The sequence below is a fragment of the Populus euphratica genome, unplaced genomic scaffold (assembly GCF_000495115.2).
Source record: "Populus euphratica unplaced genomic scaffold, PopEup_1.0 scaffold1025.1, whole genome shotgun sequence".
Classification (NCBI taxonomy): domain Eukaryota; kingdom Viridiplantae; phylum Streptophyta; class Magnoliopsida; order Malpighiales; family Salicaceae; genus Populus; species Populus euphratica.
This window is the reverse complement of record NW_011500883.1, coordinates 1-22,323: the sequence shown is the minus strand read 5'-3', so window position 1 is coordinate 22,323 and position 22,323 is coordinate 1. Positions and strand designations below refer to the sequence as shown.

The window sequence follows — 22,323 nt, the reverse complement described above, 5'->3', positions numbered from 1 at the left end:
TTTCTCGACATAATAATAATATAATTGCATGTTCGAGGAATGGGATTTCACACTTGGCAGCCACACAGCACCTAATAAAATAAAATATGACCACAAGAACAATCGACGGTTGTGGGCCAAGGCCCATTAAGCCCATTCTTTACCCCCTCTTATCACGTTGTTACGATTTTTTTTTTTAATTTTTTAATTTTTTTTCTGGAATGGTCTGAATTGAGGATTTTTTTTATTCTACTTTTTGGTTTCTAGCCATGTCCAAGAGATATCATTTTTTTTCTTCAAAAAATCAAAAGACACGTACAGGATTCTAAAAAGGTTGGAATGTTACTTGTACAAACAAATAGTTTTTTGCAAGCCAATTCATACGTGATTTATATTCAATTGATAATTTTTATATTTGAAATAAAATATTTAAGTTATAGAATTAAATTCAACTATACTTCTTAAAATAAATATAGAAATAAATTGAATTAATAAACTTAATTATTTTACCGCTAAACCATTTATTTTTGCCTTCTCAACAAGAATAGTTTTTGAAAAAGTTAAAAAAGTACTAGGATAGTTGAGTAAAAAAAAATATGATTTTTTTTTATGGAGTAGTAGGATTAACTTACCATATACATAAGATAAAAAGATTTCAAAATTAATTTAATGACAAGTTAAAACATATAGCTAACTAGATTCCCTGTCATTTCTCTCTTCTCTTTTTTCCCCTTTGTTGTGTTTCATCTACATATTTTACCGTAAAGATTACCTTACCTGCAAGATGAGTCATCGAGAGGCATGTTGAGGTTGAAATCAGATATCTGTTGCTCGCAACCACACATTTTAGAGAGAGATGGATTCCCTCTTGCGTGCCATCAAAATTTCTGCTTGCAGTGGAATATCAATGTGGATGGAGACGTTTTAGAAAGAAACGAGAGTTAGAAAAGGAGAAGGAATGAGACACGTTGAAAACAATGAAGAAGAAGAAGAGAGAGATCTGTTGTGTTATTAAAGTATTTTTGAAATATCATTTTTAACATCAATATCATAAAATAAAATCTCCCCTCTTAATTTGTTTTCGGCCATTTTTCAACAATCAAATTCAATTTAAAATTCAAATTAACACCCTCCTCCAACTCCAACTAGCGAGTCAAACTGGCAAATCAAAGAAGCACATGCACGCCTTGATCATTTACAGAACAGCACATCCAACCCTAAAAAGTAAAATGTACCGGTCAAATGGTTAAATTTTAAATTTGTTTTATAAAAATTATTAGCTCAAATATCATAAGTTAATATATTAAAACTTTTCCAGTTATTAACCCTAAAATTTTAAAAAATTAATCAAGATATATAAACTAGTACAAATATCCACGATTAAATAAAAAAAAAAAACCAGCAATGCCCCAGAAACATAGATCACCCGTGCGGAGCTAATGTCAGAAAGAGTATTACATCACAATCACTAGAGATCAAGATAATAGGTTACAGTCAATTTACTCTCCGTGCCACTACAAGCCCAATAAGAAACTTGTACTTGCTATTTTTTTTTAAAAAAAAAAAAAAATACATTCTCTTTGGGATAGAAAGTGAATTCCTAGAAATTACATCGAGTTTTGGTCAAGTAAAACAAAGCCTGAGCATCATCTTATATTAAAAATCCAATATACACCAACAATGGCAAACTGTTTACCGCCAGTGAGCTGGAAATCATAAAATACAATAAATAAATAAAAAGGTGGGATAAGAAAAAAAATGACAAACCACCAACTTCATATTACAGCCTACAACAATTCAAGTAAATGAAACTCAATTTACAATTGGAACAAGAAAATTAAAGAGGCAACTATGTGACCTATGCAATACTCCAGTCACACACTTGACGTCAGACTCCCAGCTGAATTCTGCCTAGAAGCTGAAGTTGAACTTCAATGATAAGTTTAATCCTTCACATGCATAAAATGCAATCACAAGTAAAACACGTAAGTTTGAAAGCCTGAGATAGGGGGCGTGTATCATGGCCACGGAATTGTTGGAACCAAGAAAAATAAAGATTGCATGTCTAATGATCAGAGTAGAAAAAACCACAATCATCAATCATATTTTATGCAAGCACAATGAATGAGCATGTCTCGGATGAGGGTTTTCAAAGCAACAGCCCACTAAGCATGTGACCTATTGCACACAACTTTCTTCCAGCACTCCATGACAAAACCATCGCAGGGAGATTTTAGATGATACAGAACTAGGCAATCCTTCCAAGATCTTTTCTTCCTCGGGATGGCGATGGAATGCTATTGAAATTGACCCTACGCCCTACAAAAGATTTCCAATAACAGTTAACACATTTAAATTAATGCAGCTCTAGCAAAGAGGTAAGCAAAACAGTCAGGAAGTACCCCATGGCATGCTGTTGCTCAATGAACTGCTTCCTGGAGAACGTTGCCCCCCTGAACTGAAGCTGGAAGAGGGGGGCTGGACCATAATAGGATTCCATTCACTACCCCGAACAGCAAGCCTTCCATGACTGAACAGCTGTCCTAAACGGCTTGGAGAATTTTGTGAGACATGAGGTGTAAAATAAGAAGGCTTTGAAATTGAACGGCCATATCCAGCATGAAAATCATGAGCTGAAGTAGGGCTGCCCATGTCAACATGTGAAAATGCATGAATAGGCCCATTTTGTCTGGCATAATCATAATACAACCACAAAAGAATCAAGAATAAGAAAATATTTAAAATTAAAAAATAATACCCACTAATCCCTCCTTGAAAAACTAAAAGAAAAAATGAAAAATAAAAGACAGAAAACATGAAGCAACAATTTCAACATTCCCATAATCTATGTTAATCAATGAAGTTTCACAGAAACACTCGGTCAATTGACAGTTTTGATATTTGAATTGGTTCACCTGAATCGTGAAAGTTCTTGTTGCACATTTATTTGCAACATATTTTATTCATGCTAGGTGCCACCAATTGCACAATAGTTAACTAATCATGACTTGAAGTTGGTAATAAAATTCAGGCAGCCATGTGATTTGGGAGAAAGTTTGTGCTTTTTACCAACACAAATCATACCTTTGGTTCAATGCACTTGAGCTCGCATTTGAAGCATGGTTGGATCTTCCAACACCTACCATTGGATCACCAGAACCAAGATGCATGCTACTGCTAAACTCAGAGCTTAAGAAACTCGTAGCTGAACCATCCTCTTGCAGAAGAAGTTCATCGCTGGAGTATGAATAACAGGTGCCATACTAAAAGATTAAGCAAGCACATGGTATAAAATACAAGTAGATACTATTTTAAATTGCTACCCAATCCATATTTAGAAAAGAGAAGCAGCCAATGAAAGTAAAATTTGCAAAAACAACTACTATCTGACAATTTTTTATGCTTTCTAAATATCTTATTACTTGACAAAATACAAAATAACCCTCAACTTTTCATATGTAAATTTTATATCAGCATATTGTAATTTAGACATGTTTTATTTCTTCATCTTTTTTTTTATAATGTTTAGTCTTTAACAGCACATTTTACCCAAAATCTTTTTTGCAACAATTACAGTGATAGACACAACAAAAGCCAAGTGTACTGTCAAAACAAATTGTAAGCAAGGTATTTATTGAAACGTCAACAACTGATTATGAAAACAAATAATAAGTCAATATGCTTTCAGCTTCATACCATTCAAACCTCAAATTAAGCAAAATATAATCACATAATGAAGGAAAAGACAGCTAAAAAAATCAGCACTGGCTTACTCTTAAACGAGTCTAATTCTGAAATGTGGATGAGAATAAGCCTATCAGAAGAGGATGAAGTCAAATATGTGACCTAATCCAAACACAGACAATCAGACACCAATAGCCAAAAAAAAAAAAAAGAATAACCGAGGCGGTTTGCTGCATGGGGCTAATAAAAATTCCAAGGGCGAACTGCTACTATTAGCTATCTAAGGTTAACAGCTTAAGTAAACCCCAAGGTTCCATTTAATGAGAAGACTTCTAGCTAACAGTAATTATGTTAAAAGAAAAGGAAAGGGAGAACCACAAATTTTGTTTTCATCTCAGCTTATGTAGTGTGACTATCTCATAAAACCAACAGCAGAAATCATAGTCACATCTTGCTTCACATGATACTGATTGAACTTTTAAAACATGTCAACACATACAAGTTCTTATTTATCATTTTAACTCAATAAACTCTCTTTTCAAAAAGAAAAAAGAAAAAATCATAATCATTGGATGGATCAGCTACTTTTTTTTATGCTAAGTTCGATAGAGTCATCAAAATCTGTTCCTTCAAAAGTTAAATTTGTTTGCAAATATATGTGAAGGAAAAATGCAAGGTATCAATGTAATCTAAAAGAAAATATGATATAAATTAACAATATAAAGAATTGTCATTTGTTACCTGTAATTAGGATCCCAATCCCCTGGATCTGGCAATGAAAGGTTAGTCTCGGGCTTATCATGAATAGGCCCTGCACTTTGAGGGCATTTCATATTAGCAACAGGCTTAAACGGGCCTGGAATGCTCTGAATGGCTGAGGGACATGCTGTACTTCCACTGCCTCCTTGTTGCTGCATCCAGCTTGACTGCCAATGTGCGGGTGAACTACCAGGTACTGGAGGATTTCCCTCAGCTTGGTTAGAGCAAGCACCATCAGATGATTGTCCTTGCCAATTTGACAAAGATGTACACTCCTGAGATTGAGAACTTCCAGAATACCCCCAACGTTTTCTTCTATTGAATTGTGTGACTGCAGCCATTTTTCCTAAAGGTGATCCATGACTGCAGCTTCTTGCAGGGGAAGTTGGACCATAATGTCCAGGAGAACCAGCTGAAGCTTGACTGTAGGAGCTTGGTGGAGTAAACTGTGAAGGACTGGTTCCAAGGGGAAGTGGTGCAAAATTTCCTGCAGATGGACTCATACCAAGACCATTTCCATGTGAATATTGCATAAACCTCCATCTTGCATCTGGACTATTTCCAAGCATTGACAGACCAGCCTGTGGATGCATGTTCATGCCAGATGGAGCAACTGGTGAATAATATGCAAACATATTACTGCTATCTCCATAGCTTCCATAGCTGCTTCCAAGGCCAATACCATCATTATAGCTACCATGGCTTCCAACACTACCATAACTAGCACCATGACCATATGGAACTGCCTGGAAATGAGGGCTATTATGCAAGGAAACTCTGGTCCTTCCAGGATTCTTCATAAAAAATACCAAAATTGATGGTCATAATTTTTTCCAATTCTCTTCCTACTACCCATTTTTTCCGGAGGTAAGGTATCCTCTTTCTTTCTTTCTTTCTTTCTTTTTTAATGTTATCTTGAAGGAGTTGTGGAGGAATGTGTTCAACCGTTACTAGTTTAAAAATAAGGGAAAATCCAAAAAGGAAAATGAGCTTACATTAGGAGAGAGACCAGCAGCAAACCAATGCCCTCCACCTGGGTGATGGTCTACCTTAATATTTTGGGCAACAGGCTACAACAACAGAGAGATACAAGTATAATTTAAAACGAAAAACACTCATTAAATGTGCCTCAACTCCAAAAGAACATATTGGTCCGACATATCATGCTTTAATTACATATGTTCAATCTAAGGCAATATGGACACACATGCGGGCAATAAAATACACATTTTTATGCAGTAATATTTCTTCTTCCTGCTGTGTAAAGTAATTTCCAGGCTCATTACATGAGATGTTTGTGAACAGGAACCAACTACTTAAAACAGGGAGATAGTTCTCTTGAACTTCATAATTATTTATAAAACAGAAACACAAAAGAGCTATAAGTAAAAGTATGTTCCAATTATAGGAACTGGATGGGGTAAAACCAGGCAATAAATGGACACTGTAAATTAGTTATACAACTAATCCAGAAGAATGATAAGCTGAAATCGAATATAGATTTTGAAAACTCCTTCGCACGGCCATCCCTGTATTAGAAGATAATCTTTTTAAGGAAGATCACAATCAAGCAGTATGACCCCGGATTAAAGCTTGGCATGCCAATTTAATAAGCTCATACTTACTATACGAGGGGTCTCTGGAGGAGGCTTGAATGGGCACATGAAAGGTTCCCCAGTTACAAAAGGGTGTTTTGATGCCTGCACATAAATGAGTAGTAAATCCATTATCTAAAAGTAAAAATTTATAAGTAATTTTTGACAGAAATTGCTCAAAACTAGGAAAAAGTCAAATTACCTGAAAAGGGGACCATCGTTTTGCAGGATCGAACTCAACAAGTCCCCTCAAGAAATCAATCAAAGCTAATCGAATTTGACTTTCTATCATGAGGTAAACAACAACAATCAGCAGCTTCTAGAAATGATAGCAACATATTTTCCGAATTTGTTATAACTAGATTTTTGGGATATAAGAATAACCTTTCTTAATATCTTCCTCAGTCAAATTCTTTCTGTAAGGATAGTTTGTAACAATTGCCTCAAGGTTCATATGATGGAAATACTCCTTCCCAATCGATGGTTTTTTCAGCTCTATCTGGAAAGAACAATGAAATCTTCATAATGAGGAAGATAATAAAATGCAGGGAGCAATAGAGAAGAAAAAAACCCTTGTCCATTGATATTTGATATTAGAACTTCGGGAAAGAATTAAATAGAATCCTGTTCACTTATGAAGCTCTTTACTTTTTCTTCTATTAATTGATTTTCCAACTCCAAATATACAAAAGAACACTTACAGATTCATATTCTTCCACTTTTAATGCTTGGTATGCACTTCTTCCTCCTAAGGAAACTTCGCCATTCTCTAAATTATGAACACTCCCAATGCACTTGAAGAATTTTCTTGCATTCTTTGCCGCTTTTAGAACATAATCAGGGGGTTGTCCTCTACAACATACATCATTTCAACCAGCAATAAGCTATTCTTCAAAACAATAGTGAAAACAATTAATAAACAACAAATTGAAGCATAAAATACCACCCTACTAGATCCAGTGCTCTTCCAAGCATTAACAAATCACACACAAAATAGATCAATTCCCAATCACATAGGAAGCAAACCTCCTCACCCCATCCCACCCCACCCCACCCCCAATGCATGCTTTTGAACTTTCATGAATTAGTTTAAGATGAATCATAACTTTGAAAAGCAAGTACAAAACATAGATGTGGAAGTACGCTTTTTCGAAATAATGTACCCACGCACATGTCAATTTTGACTGAGTTGATAAAAATGGACCTATAGTAATTGCATGAGCCCACTAGTTAACTTGCTCAGGGGTTGTTTATCATACTTACAGATATGACTATATGTTAAACTCTCATAAAGGTCAGTTTAATCAAATTGCAAATCATAAATTCAACTCTGATAAATGAATTCAAGGAGCTCTCAAAGGACACATGAAAGGGTTCCACTAAAAACTTTAAAACAATAACTAATAGCAGAAGCAGCCAAATTAAAAAATAAAAAGGGCTTAGCAAACCAATATATCAGCCATCCAAGGCACATGGCACTGGAACAAACAGGTAAGCTGGCTCAAGAATGAAAAAAATGTCCAAAACAAGCCTTAAATAACTGATATCCTTTTTTTTTTCGTTCTCTTTTTTTTTTTTTTTTTGGAAGGATTCTTAGAATGCAGATTGAACTACAATAACAAAAAAGATAGCTAGGATGTATTTTTTAGAGGCACTGCTTCTGAGTGGAGGAGGCGGCTCACATGAGGGCCAGTGTCTTCACAAGGAATGGATGTAAATTGTTCAAGGTTTCTTAGACCCTCTTATAAGCTGAATCATTGAGAAATTCATGGAATTTCAAGTTTCATTTTTATGATCCTAGTGGAAGTACATAGAGATGCAGATATTCAGGCCCCCCAAATCCTCTATGCTGTATAGTTGAAATTTTATTTGGGTTTTTCTACGAGTTCCATTCTATTTTTGCCTTGTGGTAGTAAATCTATTCTGCCTGTGCCACTGAAGAGCTAGCTAATTATATTTTGAAAGTTACTGCACTGACTTCTTGCACTAAGCCTTAAAATTAATTCAACTGATCATGTCCAACAAATATACCATTATATGCCATTCTGAAACAATATTGTCTATAGAGATTGGTCCAGCAAAGCATTTCACATGCTGATAACAACCACAAAACCAAAAGATTGGTGCACACACAGGAAAGAGTACAACTCGTACCTACTAAAAACATAAGATGAAAAAAGGTTGATAACAACCCACATATGGTCCCACTAAAAAGGAGTTGAGAGTTTGATCAAACTTAGGTCGGCCAATTATTCATCCCACAAGGAGATCCTTAAGATAGCCCGAAGCCTACCCTTCAATTTGCATGAAGTGGCTGTTATCAAGAGCCAAACATGCACCCTTCTGGTTGTAAGGGTACCATTGCAACAATCAAAGGTCCCTTACAGCATGAAGAAATATGATTTAACCAATTTCCACGAAGTGGCTGTTATCAAGAGCCAAACATGCACCCTTCTGGTTGTAAGGGTACAATTGCACCAATCAAAGGTCCCTTACAGCATGAAGAAATATGATTTATTTTATTTGTTATTATGCACGTATACTGTTATTTCTCCAGTGGACCTATCATAATCTTGTTATTGTTATAGTTTAATGGCTGTTTTGTATCTTAAGAAAACACAAACAAAACAGAAAGGACATCAAATCCATATTCTTAAACAGCATGCTTGATAAACTTGCAAATATATTTCAGGTCCAATTGCTGATAGAGACCAGACTTACCCGAGTATTTCAATCATTCTCCTCAAGAGATCAAATTCTGAAGCACCAGGAAAAAGTGGCAATCCTAGAAACAGTTCTGCAACTATGCACCCGAAGGACCACATGTCAATAGCTGTAGAATATCTAGAATGCATTAAGGTCCCAGCAAAAACCCCATGATTCTAGGATGAAGCATGAGCATATGCAAATGATAAAATATAATAAAAAAATTCATGAAGCTATAATTTCTCAAAAAGGATACTGATAACCTAGAAGAACTTCAGGAGATCTATAGTAACGGCTCTGCGGACCAAACAGAAATGCCATCATAAGTACTTTACAAGTTGATAGAAAAAAAATGAAAACATGGACTAGACATAAAGATAACCTGAATGTAGGAGTAAACAGTGCGATCTTCCATGCATGCTGATCCAAAGTCAATTATTTTAATCCCTGTTGGTTTCACCCTGTTTCTCAAGATAGAAAAAACTTCATTTGAATAGAAACAAAACTTGATACAGGTTTGAAACAAAACAAATTGTGAATAATAATTTACCTTGTGCACAGAAGAATGTTTTCTGGCTTCAGATCACAATGGATTATCCCAGCATCTTTTAATAGAGCCAATCCACATAAAATCTTTTTATAAACACATTAAGCAAGAAATAAGAACAAAATAAACTCAGATATAATGCAACATGACAACAATTTTAAAGTTCTCATACCTGCTTAGAGAACAATTGGACAATGCTCAATGATAACCCCCTAAATTGATTTATCTTGATAAGCTCATACCTGAAAACTTTAAAAGTCAAGTATATGCTGCTAAAAAGAAATAAAACAATAAATTCACATGACCAAGGATTCACAGAAAGGTAGGTCAGAGAAAAAGCAATTTTTCCAACAAATGATACTGCACACTAAATGTAAGTAGCCATTAACTTACAGATTTGTGTCAAGAAGTTCAAAACAGATGCATAAGTGCCGCTGGTATACAAAGTAATCATAAATACGAACAATGTGATGCTTATCATCAGGATCATACTTCTTGTTTAACTGGGATAGGAAACCGTTGTGTAAACAGAGAAATGTCAATACTGATATCACAGCAAGGGTGTGCCACAAAGAGTTGAAGAGCTTTTTAATTACCGTTGTCAAGATAGATACTTCAACCAGAGCTTGCTGATAGTAAGCTGGTTGATTTTTTATTATCTTCAGAGCAACAAAACTGTTAGTTTCTGCAACCCAGCATTTAGCAACCTGCCCAAAGGTCCCATGACCAAGAACATCTTTGACTATGTATCTGCAGATATGATGTGATAAACGAGTCATGGATATCATATTTACTATCATGCAATCAAAATTTGTGGGCTATTGTTCTTGTCACCTACTGAATGGAACTTCAAAAGAAGGAAAGAAAACACACAGTGAAAGTAAATATTCTATCATATTTCAAAGACTGGAGTATTTCATTCATATTGGAAGAAGATAAACCTAAGGATTTAATGAATGTGTTAAATTTGGTGCTTTCTTTGGATTGTCTAGAATCCATTTAGATTTCAGAATTTCCATCAAACTGCATCTTTCTTTCCTTTGTTCTTTCTTTTCTGAATTGGATTTTGCTAACTCAAACTTGTTATTTTGTGGGTGTCAATCTAACATGAAATGCACAAGGTTCACAATGATTCAGAGAAGTAATGTTGTAGTGGGAGAAAAAAACTGAAAATATAACAGTCCAATGTACCTCAGATATTCTGTCCTCTGAAAGGTCTCTCGATCAGAATAATTTAATTCAACTGCCAGGATTTTTATTATTAGGATTCTGATTCCTCTAGCTGGTATAAAAGAAAAGAAAATTCTTCTTTTTTTTTGGTGAAACTTCAAAGAAAAAACAGTTTCGTTGTACACAAATATGGATGCACAAAATCACCTAAAATTTTGAAAAAATAATAATCAGAGCATTCACAGAGAGGGGAGGGCGCTAAATACATGAACACATTGTACTCTTTGAATCTAATAATTGCAGAGAATGATTCATTGGAACAACTAGCTGGAATTGAAACTAGAATTTGTTTAATCAGGATCCCAACTCAGTGGAAATGGAATAAAAGCTGTTTATTTTTACAAAGATATCGAACAGAGGAGTATTTAGCAAAAGACGTGTGTTAGTCAAGGATTCAAGGCAATAAGGGACTTTGTGAGCATTATTTTTTACCAAACACCAATTCACTCAAAACATAATGCATAGCTTTTTCTGTTCAAAATCAAGTACAAAAAAGAAAAATGAGTTCCAGAAAAATAAATGCAGATGAATAAAAACAACAGACATAATCAAACCTTCTCTGTGTGTCTAAATTGATCAAAGCAAAGTTCACAGTCAGAATAAGATCCGAGTTCACATTATCACGGCCATCATTGAGGACTCCAGCTGATGGGCTGGTCAAATATCGTTTTGGATTTAATTCTTCTGAATATTTGAATTGTGGATTGCATGTTTGATACGTTTTGACTATGTCTTTGGTTAGTCTGGCAACCAACTGCACCAGTAAAAGCTTACAGTCAGCACAAAGATGCCTCAAATAATGTCCAAGTACCCTTCTCAAAATAAAATTTAGTTAATAAAATAATGATGATGCTCACTTAGCCATGCTAGAAAATAAAATGGCAGTTCAAAGAGAATCTTGAAAGAAGATCATTAGTAAAAAGGTGAGAGATAAGACAGCAGCAGCATCATAACATGCATCCATATAGCCAATGTTAACCGAAAATAATGTCCTTAACCAGATCACACAGGCACTTCAGATGCTAATATGATGTCTGACTAATATCAGACAAGTTCATGAGATCCCAAATACACTATTATATGTTATCCTTCCAAGGGCAGTAAATTTGGAGGCTTACTCTTAAAGTTCTCTGGTTTAATTTGGCACTGTACCCTTTAGTAGCCATCCATACAATTTAGTTACATATTTTAAGTGTCACACATGGAAAAGGATAAACCAGTTCTTATTAATAGTGCTCTTTCTTCAATTATATCGTTGTTCCCTTGCTCTATTGTGCATAGACCTCATGAGATCCAAAAAGAAGGTTCTTATAAAGACAAATAGGGATTTGATCATGAACTTCTAATAGTGGATTGTGGCAAACACCCTTTCATAGTAAGCAGTTCAGGATTTATTGTTTTTTGTGCTTTATTATTATAATTATTATTTTCATTTTTATGAAACCAGCATTTTAGGGATTAAATAAGGAGTTCAACAAAAGTCCTGCTAGATAAACAGTTGTGAGTTCATTGTGAAGAAAATAGTATCCACAAAGATAATTGATGTCAGCTCCTCTTAACTTTTGAGACCGAAATCCTTACAATTTTCAAGCTTCTAGGGTAGGTAGGCACTGTGCCCTTTAGTAGCCATCCATACAATATAGTTACATATTTTAAGTGTCACACATGGAAAAGGATAAACCAGTTCTTATTAATAGTGCTCTTTCTTCAATTATATCGTTGTTCCCTTGCTCTATTGTGCATAGACCTCATGAGATCCAAAAAGAAGGTTCTTATAAAGACAAATAGGGATTTGATCATGAACTTCTAATAGTGGATTGTGGCAAACACCCTTTCATAGTAAGCAGTTCAGGATTTATTGTTTTTTGTGCTTTATTATTATAATTATTATTTTCATTTTTATGAAACCAGCATTTTAGGGATTAAATAAGGAGTTCAACAAAAGTCCTGCTAGATAAACAGTTGTGAGTTCATTGTGAAGAAAATTGTATCCACAAAGATAATTGATGTCAGCTCCTCTTAACTTTTGAGACCGAAATCCTTACAATTTTCAAGCTTCTAGGGTAGGTAGGCACTGTGCCCTTTAGTAGCCATCCATACAATATAGTTACATATTTTAAGTGTCACACATGGAAAAGGATAAACCAGTTCTTATTAATAGTGCTCTTTCTTCAATTATATCGTTGTTCCCTTGCTCTATTGTGCATAGACCTCATGAGATCCAAAAAGAAGGTTCTTATAAAGACAAATAGGGATTTGATCATGAACTTCTAATAGTGGATTGTGGCAAACACCCTTTCATAGTAAGCAGTTCAGGATTTATTGTTTTTTGTGCTTTATTATTATAATTATTATTTTCATTTTTATGAAACCAGCATTTTAGGGATTAAATAAGGAGTTCAACAAAAGTCCTGCTAGATAAACAGTTGTGAGTTCATTGTGAAGAAAATAGTATCCACAAAGATAATTGATGTCAGCTCCTCTTAACTTTTGAGACCGAAATCCTTACAATTTTCAAGCTTCTAGGGTAGGTACTCCAACTTCAAGGAGAGTGTTATGAAACAAGGGTTTTAATAGGATTAAGTGGGCAGTTTAGCTTCTTTTTTTTCCTTTTTATGAAACCAGCAGTTTAGGAATTAAATCAGGATTTTAACAAATTACTGCTACGTAAATAGTTGAAGTTCATTGTGAAGTGAAATAGGATCAGCAATGATAATTGGTGTTGGATATAAAGAGGATCACAGGTGTGGATAACTATGGAAACTAAGGAATTTGCATGCAACCAGTATTTGGAAGATTATAAGAACTTAGATATATGTTAGGAGTTCTTCTCATGGTTTTGATGCAGAAAAGAACTATATTGTATTTTTTTGCTGGAGGATCAGTTCCTCTGAACTCTTGAGACCAAAATCTCCAAATTTTCAAGTTTCTTCGAAGTCAAGATTGTTCGGACACTCATACCTAAAATAAACATGTTATGAAACATGGCTATTGATAAGAAATCAAAATGATGGCCCTATTTTTATCTTTGTTTTGTGATAGTAAAGCTCTATCAACGTTGTGTATAATTCAATTCATTTCAATAGAACAGAACATTTTGAAATTGATATGCCTTTTGATCAAGGAAAATCTAGATAAGGGTACAATATGTGACAGAACAATTATCAGAGGAGTTTATGGAGCAGATTGACAAGGCCAAGCCTGAAAAGAAGTCCGCAAAAAAACCCGAAAGCATCTTATATAAGGCCTGAAGTTAAAATTTTCTTGTTTTAATTATTTTTCAAGTTAATTTTGGATTTTAATTATTTGTTTCCTACTTAGTTTAGGACTTTTAATTTAATTAATATTTTACTATTTAGAAATCCTAATGCTCAATGGATTCTATTAGTTATGAAAGTTTTAATTGGAATCCTTTCCTATAAATGATTTTAGTACAAATACAAATAAGGATATCTAGTTTTTTTTATGAAGAAAAAAAGATTATTATTCAAATTCAAAAAAAAAAAAAACAGAGGATTTTCTCTAGATTTCTCTACAATTTGGTCTATAACCTTAGAGCTTGAGAATCCTAGTTTTATCTTCGTTGTAAGTTGCGTCAATATGTGTTCCACTTATAGAGTAAAAAATAAAACAGCCAATATCTTTACCAATCAGGTGTAATACTAAAAGCCTTTGTTCTATATATTGCTTGCAAGATAGGCGTCAGAGATGTCATATCCCATTTTTAAATCCTATTTTAAATCAACTTCTTAAAATTCCAAAATCCCAAAAATATGCAATATTCACACAATTTCTAGTTTCCAAGGTTTAATTCATTGTAGTAAATAAAATAAAAATGAGTGTGAGAATAATAGCAAAAAAGAAAATGAAAAAAAAAAAACTGCAAGAGAAGAAAGAAGAACATAAAAAAATGAGGTCAAAAACAAAAGACAGAAAGAAAAGCTCACCACCAAAATCTAGTGCATAATACCCTTATCCAAACACTATTCCCTACTATCATTGCATCCAAACAATTAACTAAACATAAGGAGCAACTAAACACACTCAAACTGATAAGACTAAAGGTTCCCCCAAAGCCCTTAAGCATCACTATATAAGCAATCTATTCCAATACCTGCCTTGCAAGCAATCTACAAAATGAAAGCTTTTACCACTACGTCCCTTGGTAAATATGTTAGCTATTTTGCTTTTTAACTTTACAGAGGGAATACCTATGTACTCTCATTTAGTTTTTCCTAGATAAAATGCTTTTCAGTTTCAATGTTGATAGATTGGATAGTGAGAGAGTTGAACTCTGAATTTGGGAATGATAATGCCGCTAATCAATAACCTAATGAAAAAAATAGTGTTCCCAATTAAATCTCTTATCAAGGCTCTATGAAAGCATAGGTGTAAAGTGGAAGGGACTCCAAGAGGGAGCTACACCCTCCTAGCTTTCTTCTTTTGTATAGGGAGGCAGCTTGGGGTATGATTTTAACTATGGATAATCTTCAAATGACAGAGGTTTCAGTTAATTTTTTTGTTCAAAACAGTTGCCGAATCTAATCAATCATTTACTAGCGTGGAAAAGGAGTTCATAACATTAATGAAGTTGTGGATTTGTCTTGGTCATAATTAGTGCAGGACAAGGAGTTAAAATTTTGGGAGAGGTTTACACTATTATTTGAGACTATAAAGCACTGGGAATCTTTAGTGTTTTCCATATGTAATGAAAGAACAGAGCATTCAAGGTAGAAGAATCTTGCTCCTCCCAGTGGATGCTCTTTTCTTTTCTTTTTGACTTTTTGCGTTAAGACTACATCACTGGCCTACAGGGAGTCTCATTTCTTAGATTTCATTTAATAATTTATCAGTAGCACAGTAATAGCTTGTATTCCCATCCTTTTCTAATAACCAAATGGTGGTAACTCTACCCTTCTGGTGTCTACATTCACGGATTTTTTATTTTTTATTTTTTACTTTTAAGAGAGCAAGATGACTCGTATACACATCTGAAAAGGACTAATTCTCTATAATTAGACATCTAGCTGAAAAGGCACAATAAACAATGTCCATCAAAGAGCAATTAGTACACCACCAGGTGTTCAGTACAGTTTCCTGCCATCACATATTTTTCAGAATTAAAATTTTGCAATCCACTCATACTTTTAGGCTAAACACAGAAAAAAACTCTCTAAGAAAAACTTGCAAGTAGTTGATGAGCACAAAGGAAATCATGGGATGACAAACAAAGTCAATGGGAAGATATTGAATTTTCCTAATAAATCCACTTTGTGTATGGCTTTTGCACTAAAGCAATTAGGAGTACAGGATAGTGCTTCTTGACATTTGTAGAAAGTTGTGAGTGGTCAGTTATCATATGTTTTAACCCAAATAAGCCACTTTAAAGGAGCATGCATTGCAATCCTTGTAATAATAAATCAGTATTTTCACCTCTCTTTTATTTAACCTAAATACAACTTAAGATTGACCAGGTAATGAAGCGTGGAAATCTAAGTTGCTCAACATTAGTATCGTAGAAATATTAGCAAGTATGAGACATGTCAACTAGAATCCAAGAATTCCAATATAACAACTCAAAGGCATAACCCTTGGCTCCATCTTTAATCATCATGGTCAATCTTCCGCATTCTTTCTAAAAAAATAAGGGTGGATCAGAGTCTCCCTGTCATCACAAGAGCTAAGAACAGAGAAATATTGACATGATCATACAGTTTTACATGGTTAAAATTAAAAGTGTTGCAAGGGATACTACAATTTGGTAACACTAGCAAATTTCACAAAGGACTGCTTCAACAATAAGTGTCCTAGACAAAGAAAATAGAAAGGATTCCCCTCAAAAGGCAGGATAAGGATCCTCTAAGCTCACATTGTAACTATCAATCCCCAGCATACACTTTCCATCATTAATCCAGAGAGGCTTGCAACTTGCAAGCTTTAGCAGTTTCAGGTCAAGAACATTGTCTTTATCATAACTCTTCTTTGGAGATTATATTATTATGTTATTCTTTGAAATGGAGAATACTAATACGGACATCAGAATAATGTTTTACGTATTTCAGGAATATCACATGATATCAAGACCTCAAAAAGCCTACACCCTTCTGACCATAAGCATTCTAAGGAAGATATTCTTGTAGTTCTACATAGAGCTTTCTTTCTTATTCATTTTTTCCATAAATTAGCAAAACAAGCATCTGCCTTTTAATTAATAATCTCATGGACAACACAAACAGATTCCATGCACAGCTGCCATCACACCTTCACAAGATTCTGTTTTTATTTTATAATTTCAAATGCAAAAACGAAGGCAGTTAGATACATCTCAATTTAATACATGTACACTAATGTACCGAGCTATCACTCACTCTATACAAAACCTAAATTTTTTACTTCCATCAAACCTAAAATGCTCATAATTCAACATGCAAACTAAAACCCACATAAAGCAACAACAAAATGAATCCAATCATCAACACAAACCAGAAAGACAAAAGCAAACGAATAGAAGACTTACAGGACTTCTTACGACAACACGCAAAGTTTGTCCCTTGTTGGCAGGTTCACTCTCCTGCCTGTATTGTCCAAATGCCAGCTGCCTCGGCCGCCATGGAACCGATGGCCCATTCAATTCCTGGGCCTCATTCGGACTGACCCCATCCATTGACTACACAACAATAACTAAAATTCCCAGTAATCAAACTTCTATACCCAATTTCTTCATACCGGAACAAAAAAAAGAACCCAGAATTAGATTGATGATCAGCAATCAAACCATCAAATTTGAGAATCAAATTGAGGTTTGTTTGAGAAGTTCAAGAAACTACCAGCAGATTCTAATCCCATTATCTCTCATTCACTCAAAAGAGAGTCAAGAATCAAAAGATTGCGTCGTTACTTGATCCATTGAAGAGATCAAGAATTCACGAAAAAGATTTCTAGAGACTATTGATATTATCACTATGGATTCTTAAAAAATATGTAGATGAAGACCATGCAAAGATTGAAAAAAGAAAAGAAAAAACAAAGAGAAATAGTGTAGAATACGAAAAGGAGGCAAAAATAAATATGAAGAAGATAAGTTAGTGTTTTATATATTTTTTTTAATTATGTAATAATAAGAACTAAAAAGATCAATGGATGAATGGAGGCAGGATTGGGCTGATAGACAGAGTATACATAGAGAGACAGAGAGAGAGAGATTCTTTGTTCGTTTGTTTGTTTTTACAGTGTAATAGCAAAAATGGTTTTGTTGCCAAAGATGATGAGAGATTTCCTTTTTTGCTTTTCTAAGAAAAAGATTTTTGTTTGTTTTGTGGAGTCAAAGGTCCGCAAGCATTGTATTCACTTTCATCTTTATTGCCAAAAATTTCAATGGACCTTTTTTAAAAAAAAAATAGGAATTAATTTAATAAATTAATATTTTAATATATAGTATAAAAAATAATTAAAAGAAGACGAATAAGAAAAAACAACGAAGCATTTTACATTTTTTTAGGAAAAACTTCATTTTCATCTAGAAAGTCTTTTTATATATATATATAATTTTATTTTTTTACATTTAGACCATAAATTTCAATATTTCACAATTTATTTTTTGAATTTCAAGAAATAAAAAAAAATATCACCAAAAGACATGAGAGAAAAGTAATCCGTTAATAATATTATGATTATAAAAAAACTGATTTTAGTATTAATAAATTTATTTTAGTTAGCTGAGAGTTATTTAAACTTTCATGTTATCAGAAAAATATATTATAATCCAAAAAAATTTAATCAACTTAAATTTAAATATTTTAATTTTTTAATAAAAATTTTAAAATTGAAATAAGTTTAAAGAAATTTTTAAAGTATTTCTTTAATGTTTTTATATAAAAATATTAAAAAATATTTTTAAGATCTAACTTTCAACCATATTTATTGCTTGAGACCTTAAATAGTTGCAATGTGAATAATTTGTCATTTATTATGGTTTATTTTTTAAATTCATATTAAAAAAATTAAAAATCCTAACTTTTTTTTATTAAGCCTAGTGTCAGGTTCTTTATATAGCACTTTAATCCTTTAAAAAAAACTTTTTTATTTTAAAATTTAAAAAATAATATTTTTAATTAAAAAATATATTAATAAAGCAATAGAATTTAAATTGAAGATATGCATTTTTTCTACTAATTAAAATTTTTATGAACCTTTATTTTAACTTTCATTGTTTTTTATTTTTAAAATATTTTTTAATAAAAACAATTTATTCAAAAAAAATTATACATGAATAAAAAAAATAATTTATTCAACAAAATATAATTTCTTCATCTAAAATTTAGATCGTTGTGTTACGTACAAATATCTTTTTAAATTGTAAGACAAAATGAAAAGAAATTTTGAAACTAGTTTGCTTAGTCTATTACTATATTATTACTTCTATTTCTATTTCTATTTATTTTTGTTTATATTTCTTACTTATTTATTTTTCTTCGAGCTTGCTTTCAATTAATGTTTTAATTCTATTTCTATCCAATTACTCCCCACGTCAGATTTATTCACATTCATATTTTGGTTAATTACAAACTTTATTGAAAATAATATAATACTTTCATTTCTTTTCTTAGAGGCTTCATTAAATTTAATTAGGTTAAATTTTCATAAATTATAAATTATTTAATTATCTAGTCTTTAACAATAATTAATATAAATCTAATTATCAAATTATTAGTGCACATCTTATGTAACTAATAATTGATTAGTTATATATAATATTAATTTTATTTATGTAAAATATATTTATTATTAATAAAAAAAATTATTTTTAATATACATTTAAAATTAATAGTTTAGAGTAAAGATAAATTTTATAGAATAAAAATATTTTACAAATAAAAAAATAAAAGTAATTATAAATATGAGATTTTTATTACATCAAAGCATTGTTTATAATTATTTTCTAATTGATGCTCTATTAAGTCTAAATAGTAATTAAAGTTGTTGAAACACATACATATTAATTAATATATAAATGTTTATTAGATGACAAGTATATTAAATTAACCCATATAAAATTTATATGGAGAAGTCATATGTGTCTATAAAAATATTCACATAATAATTATATAAGTTATCCTTAAATTTAAGATCATGAAGTTATTTTATATACAAAATATTATGATTTGATCCTAATTATATATTGCCTTAATCAAAGGTAACAACAACAATTAGGTTTTGGGTATAATATTAATTATATAAAGGTATTTATGTTATTAAGAGATTATTCATTATCATAGGTAAATTAGAAAAAAAAAATATTATACATGTTCTTGAATATTATTAGTTATCAAACTCTTGCATAAGATGCAATGAAAATTGAAAAGAATTTCAAATCTTATTCAAATAATCAATAACTGTAATATCAAGAATAAATATTATTTGACAGATTAGACACATTTCATATTTAAATGTTTAAATTAGAATATTATTGATGAAATGATTATAATTATTGAGAAACTACTCGCTCAAAGGTTAAGTCAAACTTTATTTGACTTTCTTAATATTTGAAGGATCATAACATGTTATTAAATTGTGCATTTGATTTTTAAATATAAATCAATTAAGTGTTAAATTAATAATAAATGAAATCATTTAATTTATGTACTTTTCTTTTATTTATGATTATAATTTAAATTTGAGCCAACATATTAGAAACCTAATACGTCATACACATTAAAAAAATCATTAGTTAGAAATAAAAATGAAATGATTAATCAAATGGAACTTAATTGTTTTAAAAATTAAGGATTATAATGTAATTTATATATGAGATTATAATTCTAGACCTAGAAAAATCAAGTAGAAAATTGATTGCATAAATTTTTAAAATCATTATGAAATGATAAATATGATATTATTCAGGGGACAAAGTGATATTTTATCATTTATAGGATTGTTAAGTTTTTTCTATAAATAAAATATTACGTCTCATATTTTTTTAGTAACCTAATACCATAACATTTGATGTTATCAGATATGCCTAAAAACAAAGAAACAAGCCCCTTTTTTCTTTATTTTCTCTAATAAACTTATGCACTTAGCCTTCAAATAAATGTCTAAAGAATACTAATTCCCATGTACATCCTTAGGCATAGTCTAATATCTTGGTGTCACACACACATATACACATATATAGATAGAAATATCATTTTTTTTTCATATATCATATACCCCATATTCATTCAATTAAAAATAATTATTTAGCTAATGAATAATAGATGGTTTAAATATATTTAACATAGAAAGTGTAGAGATCATGTTGATCTATTATGGGTGATCAAATTTATTATAACTTATTTTTTACCCTTTTTGTTTTCAAAATTACATTAAACATCATAAAGTTTATTAATGATTGCACTTTCCTTTCCATATTTGGAAGAAAAAAAACACCTTATACATATTATTGTTAATGTAGCTGATAACAGTTACATATTAAGTTAGGAACACCTAACCCCATTCAACAAAAAAATTTTAAAATATTACATGTTCACTATTATAATTAATTTAATATCTAAAGTGCCTTTATAAGTAAAATATTATAAGTCTACCACCATCTCTATCCTTTCTTTCCTCTCTCTCATTTTTAATGGAAGCAAAATAACTTTCTTTCTCTACAAAAAATGGTATTTATAAAGAAAATTAGGGTTAGATCAAGGTTTTAAAAGAAGAAACCCACCTATTGTTCTAAGTAAAGTTATGGAAAATATAACTCAAATCCATAAATCTTAAAGAAACAACTAAGTATTGAAATCCAATCATTTTATTAGCATTATAAGCATTCACAACTTTATACTTCTTCTAAAATAAAATAGCATTAAAATCACCAACAATTAATAAATGAATATTAGAGGAGCTAAACAAAATATTCCATATGTTTGCTATAACTAAAGCCTTAGATTCTACTTATTTGATTTTTGTCATCTTAAGAACAAGGTATTCTCCTTGTCATTAGATAAGTTTTGATTGATTTTAAATTTTATAGATCATTATTAAAGACTGAAAATTTTAAATTCCTCTATGCTTATGCTTGTAATGTGTTATAATGGTATTAAAGCCTTTTATATTTTTTTTCTTTTGAATTCATAGATATTTGGATCTAATTAGATTTATTTAATAGTTAAATAATTATGTTAATTTTTTGTTTTCAATCATAGAAAAATGTTCTCAAAATTTTTAGAAAATATAAGTTTAATTTACCTATATTACAATCGCAGGTTATGATATGAAAAGTTCAAATAGGTATGCCATTAATGTCAAAAGTTATAATTGAGCTATGATATTAGGCCATACAATTGTTGCATGGACCATGAAATTTAGGCCATTATACAATTATTAAATGATCTAAAGTGTAATGACTTGACTTTTTCAATGCCAAAATCGATGAAAATATTTTTTATTTTATAAATCATTAGGTCTTGGATATTTTTCACCATATCATTTTGCAGATTTATAATTGCATTTCATTCAATATCAAGGCACAATCCATGTAGGATAACATAAATCAACATTCTTATAAAATAGATTCTCAATACACATGCCTATAATATTATATTTTGACATTCATAGGTTTACAATGCATCATATTAACATATTCTTAAATTTACATTTCTTTTCTAGTCTCGTTATCATTATGAGTTCATACAAGAGTGCCAAACGACAAATTACACAACTAGTACTTTCATTATCCTGACCTCATGTAATTTCACAATATAAAATCCTCGTAAGAAAAATACCATATGCATACATTCATACATGTCATGTCTACATGTTCACACATACACATCC

At 31.5% G+C, this 22,323-nt stretch overlaps 1 protein-coding gene and 1 long non-coding RNA gene across 3 annotated transcripts; one reads left to right on the top strand and one right to left on the bottom strand.

Moving 5' to 3' along the window:
* Nucleotides 1-1,596: 1,596 nt before the first annotated feature.
* LOC105116702 (serine/threonine-protein kinase minibrain-like) lies at nt 1,597-17,811 on the bottom strand. 2 transcript variants are annotated; one of them, XM_011014154.1, is made up of 19 exons: nt 17,328-17,811; nt 17,018-17,218; nt 11,055-11,254; nt 9,867-10,020; nt 9,664-9,773; nt 9,443-9,512; nt 9,274-9,356; nt 9,106-9,184; nt 8,980-9,020; nt 8,739-8,861; nt 6,719-6,869; nt 6,402-6,516; nt 6,220-6,302; nt 6,048-6,122; nt 5,418-5,492; nt 4,405-5,216; nt 3,064-3,216; nt 2,382-2,668; nt 1,597-2,298 (listed from the first exon to the last, which is right to left on the bottom strand). In XM_011014154.1, exons 2-19 carry the CDS (start codon nt 17,162-17,164, stop codon nt 2,228-2,230), a joined length of 2,829 nt encoding a protein of 942 aa, XP_011012456.1. In that variant the 5' UTR covers nt 17,165-17,218; nt 17,328-17,811; the 3' UTR covers nt 1,597-2,227. The 2 variants fall into 2 exon arrangements, with proteins under 2 accessions (XP_011012456.1, XP_011012455.1); XM_011014153.1 differs by having other exon boundaries at nt 17,018-17,811.
* LOC105116701 (uncharacterized) lies at nt 14,424-16,685 on the top strand. Its single transcript, XR_840575.1, has 2 exons — nt 14,424-16,159; nt 16,191-16,685. It is a non-coding gene; the product is annotated as an uncharacterized LOC105116701 (long non-coding RNA).
* Nucleotides 17,812-22,323: the final 4,512 nt, after the last annotated feature.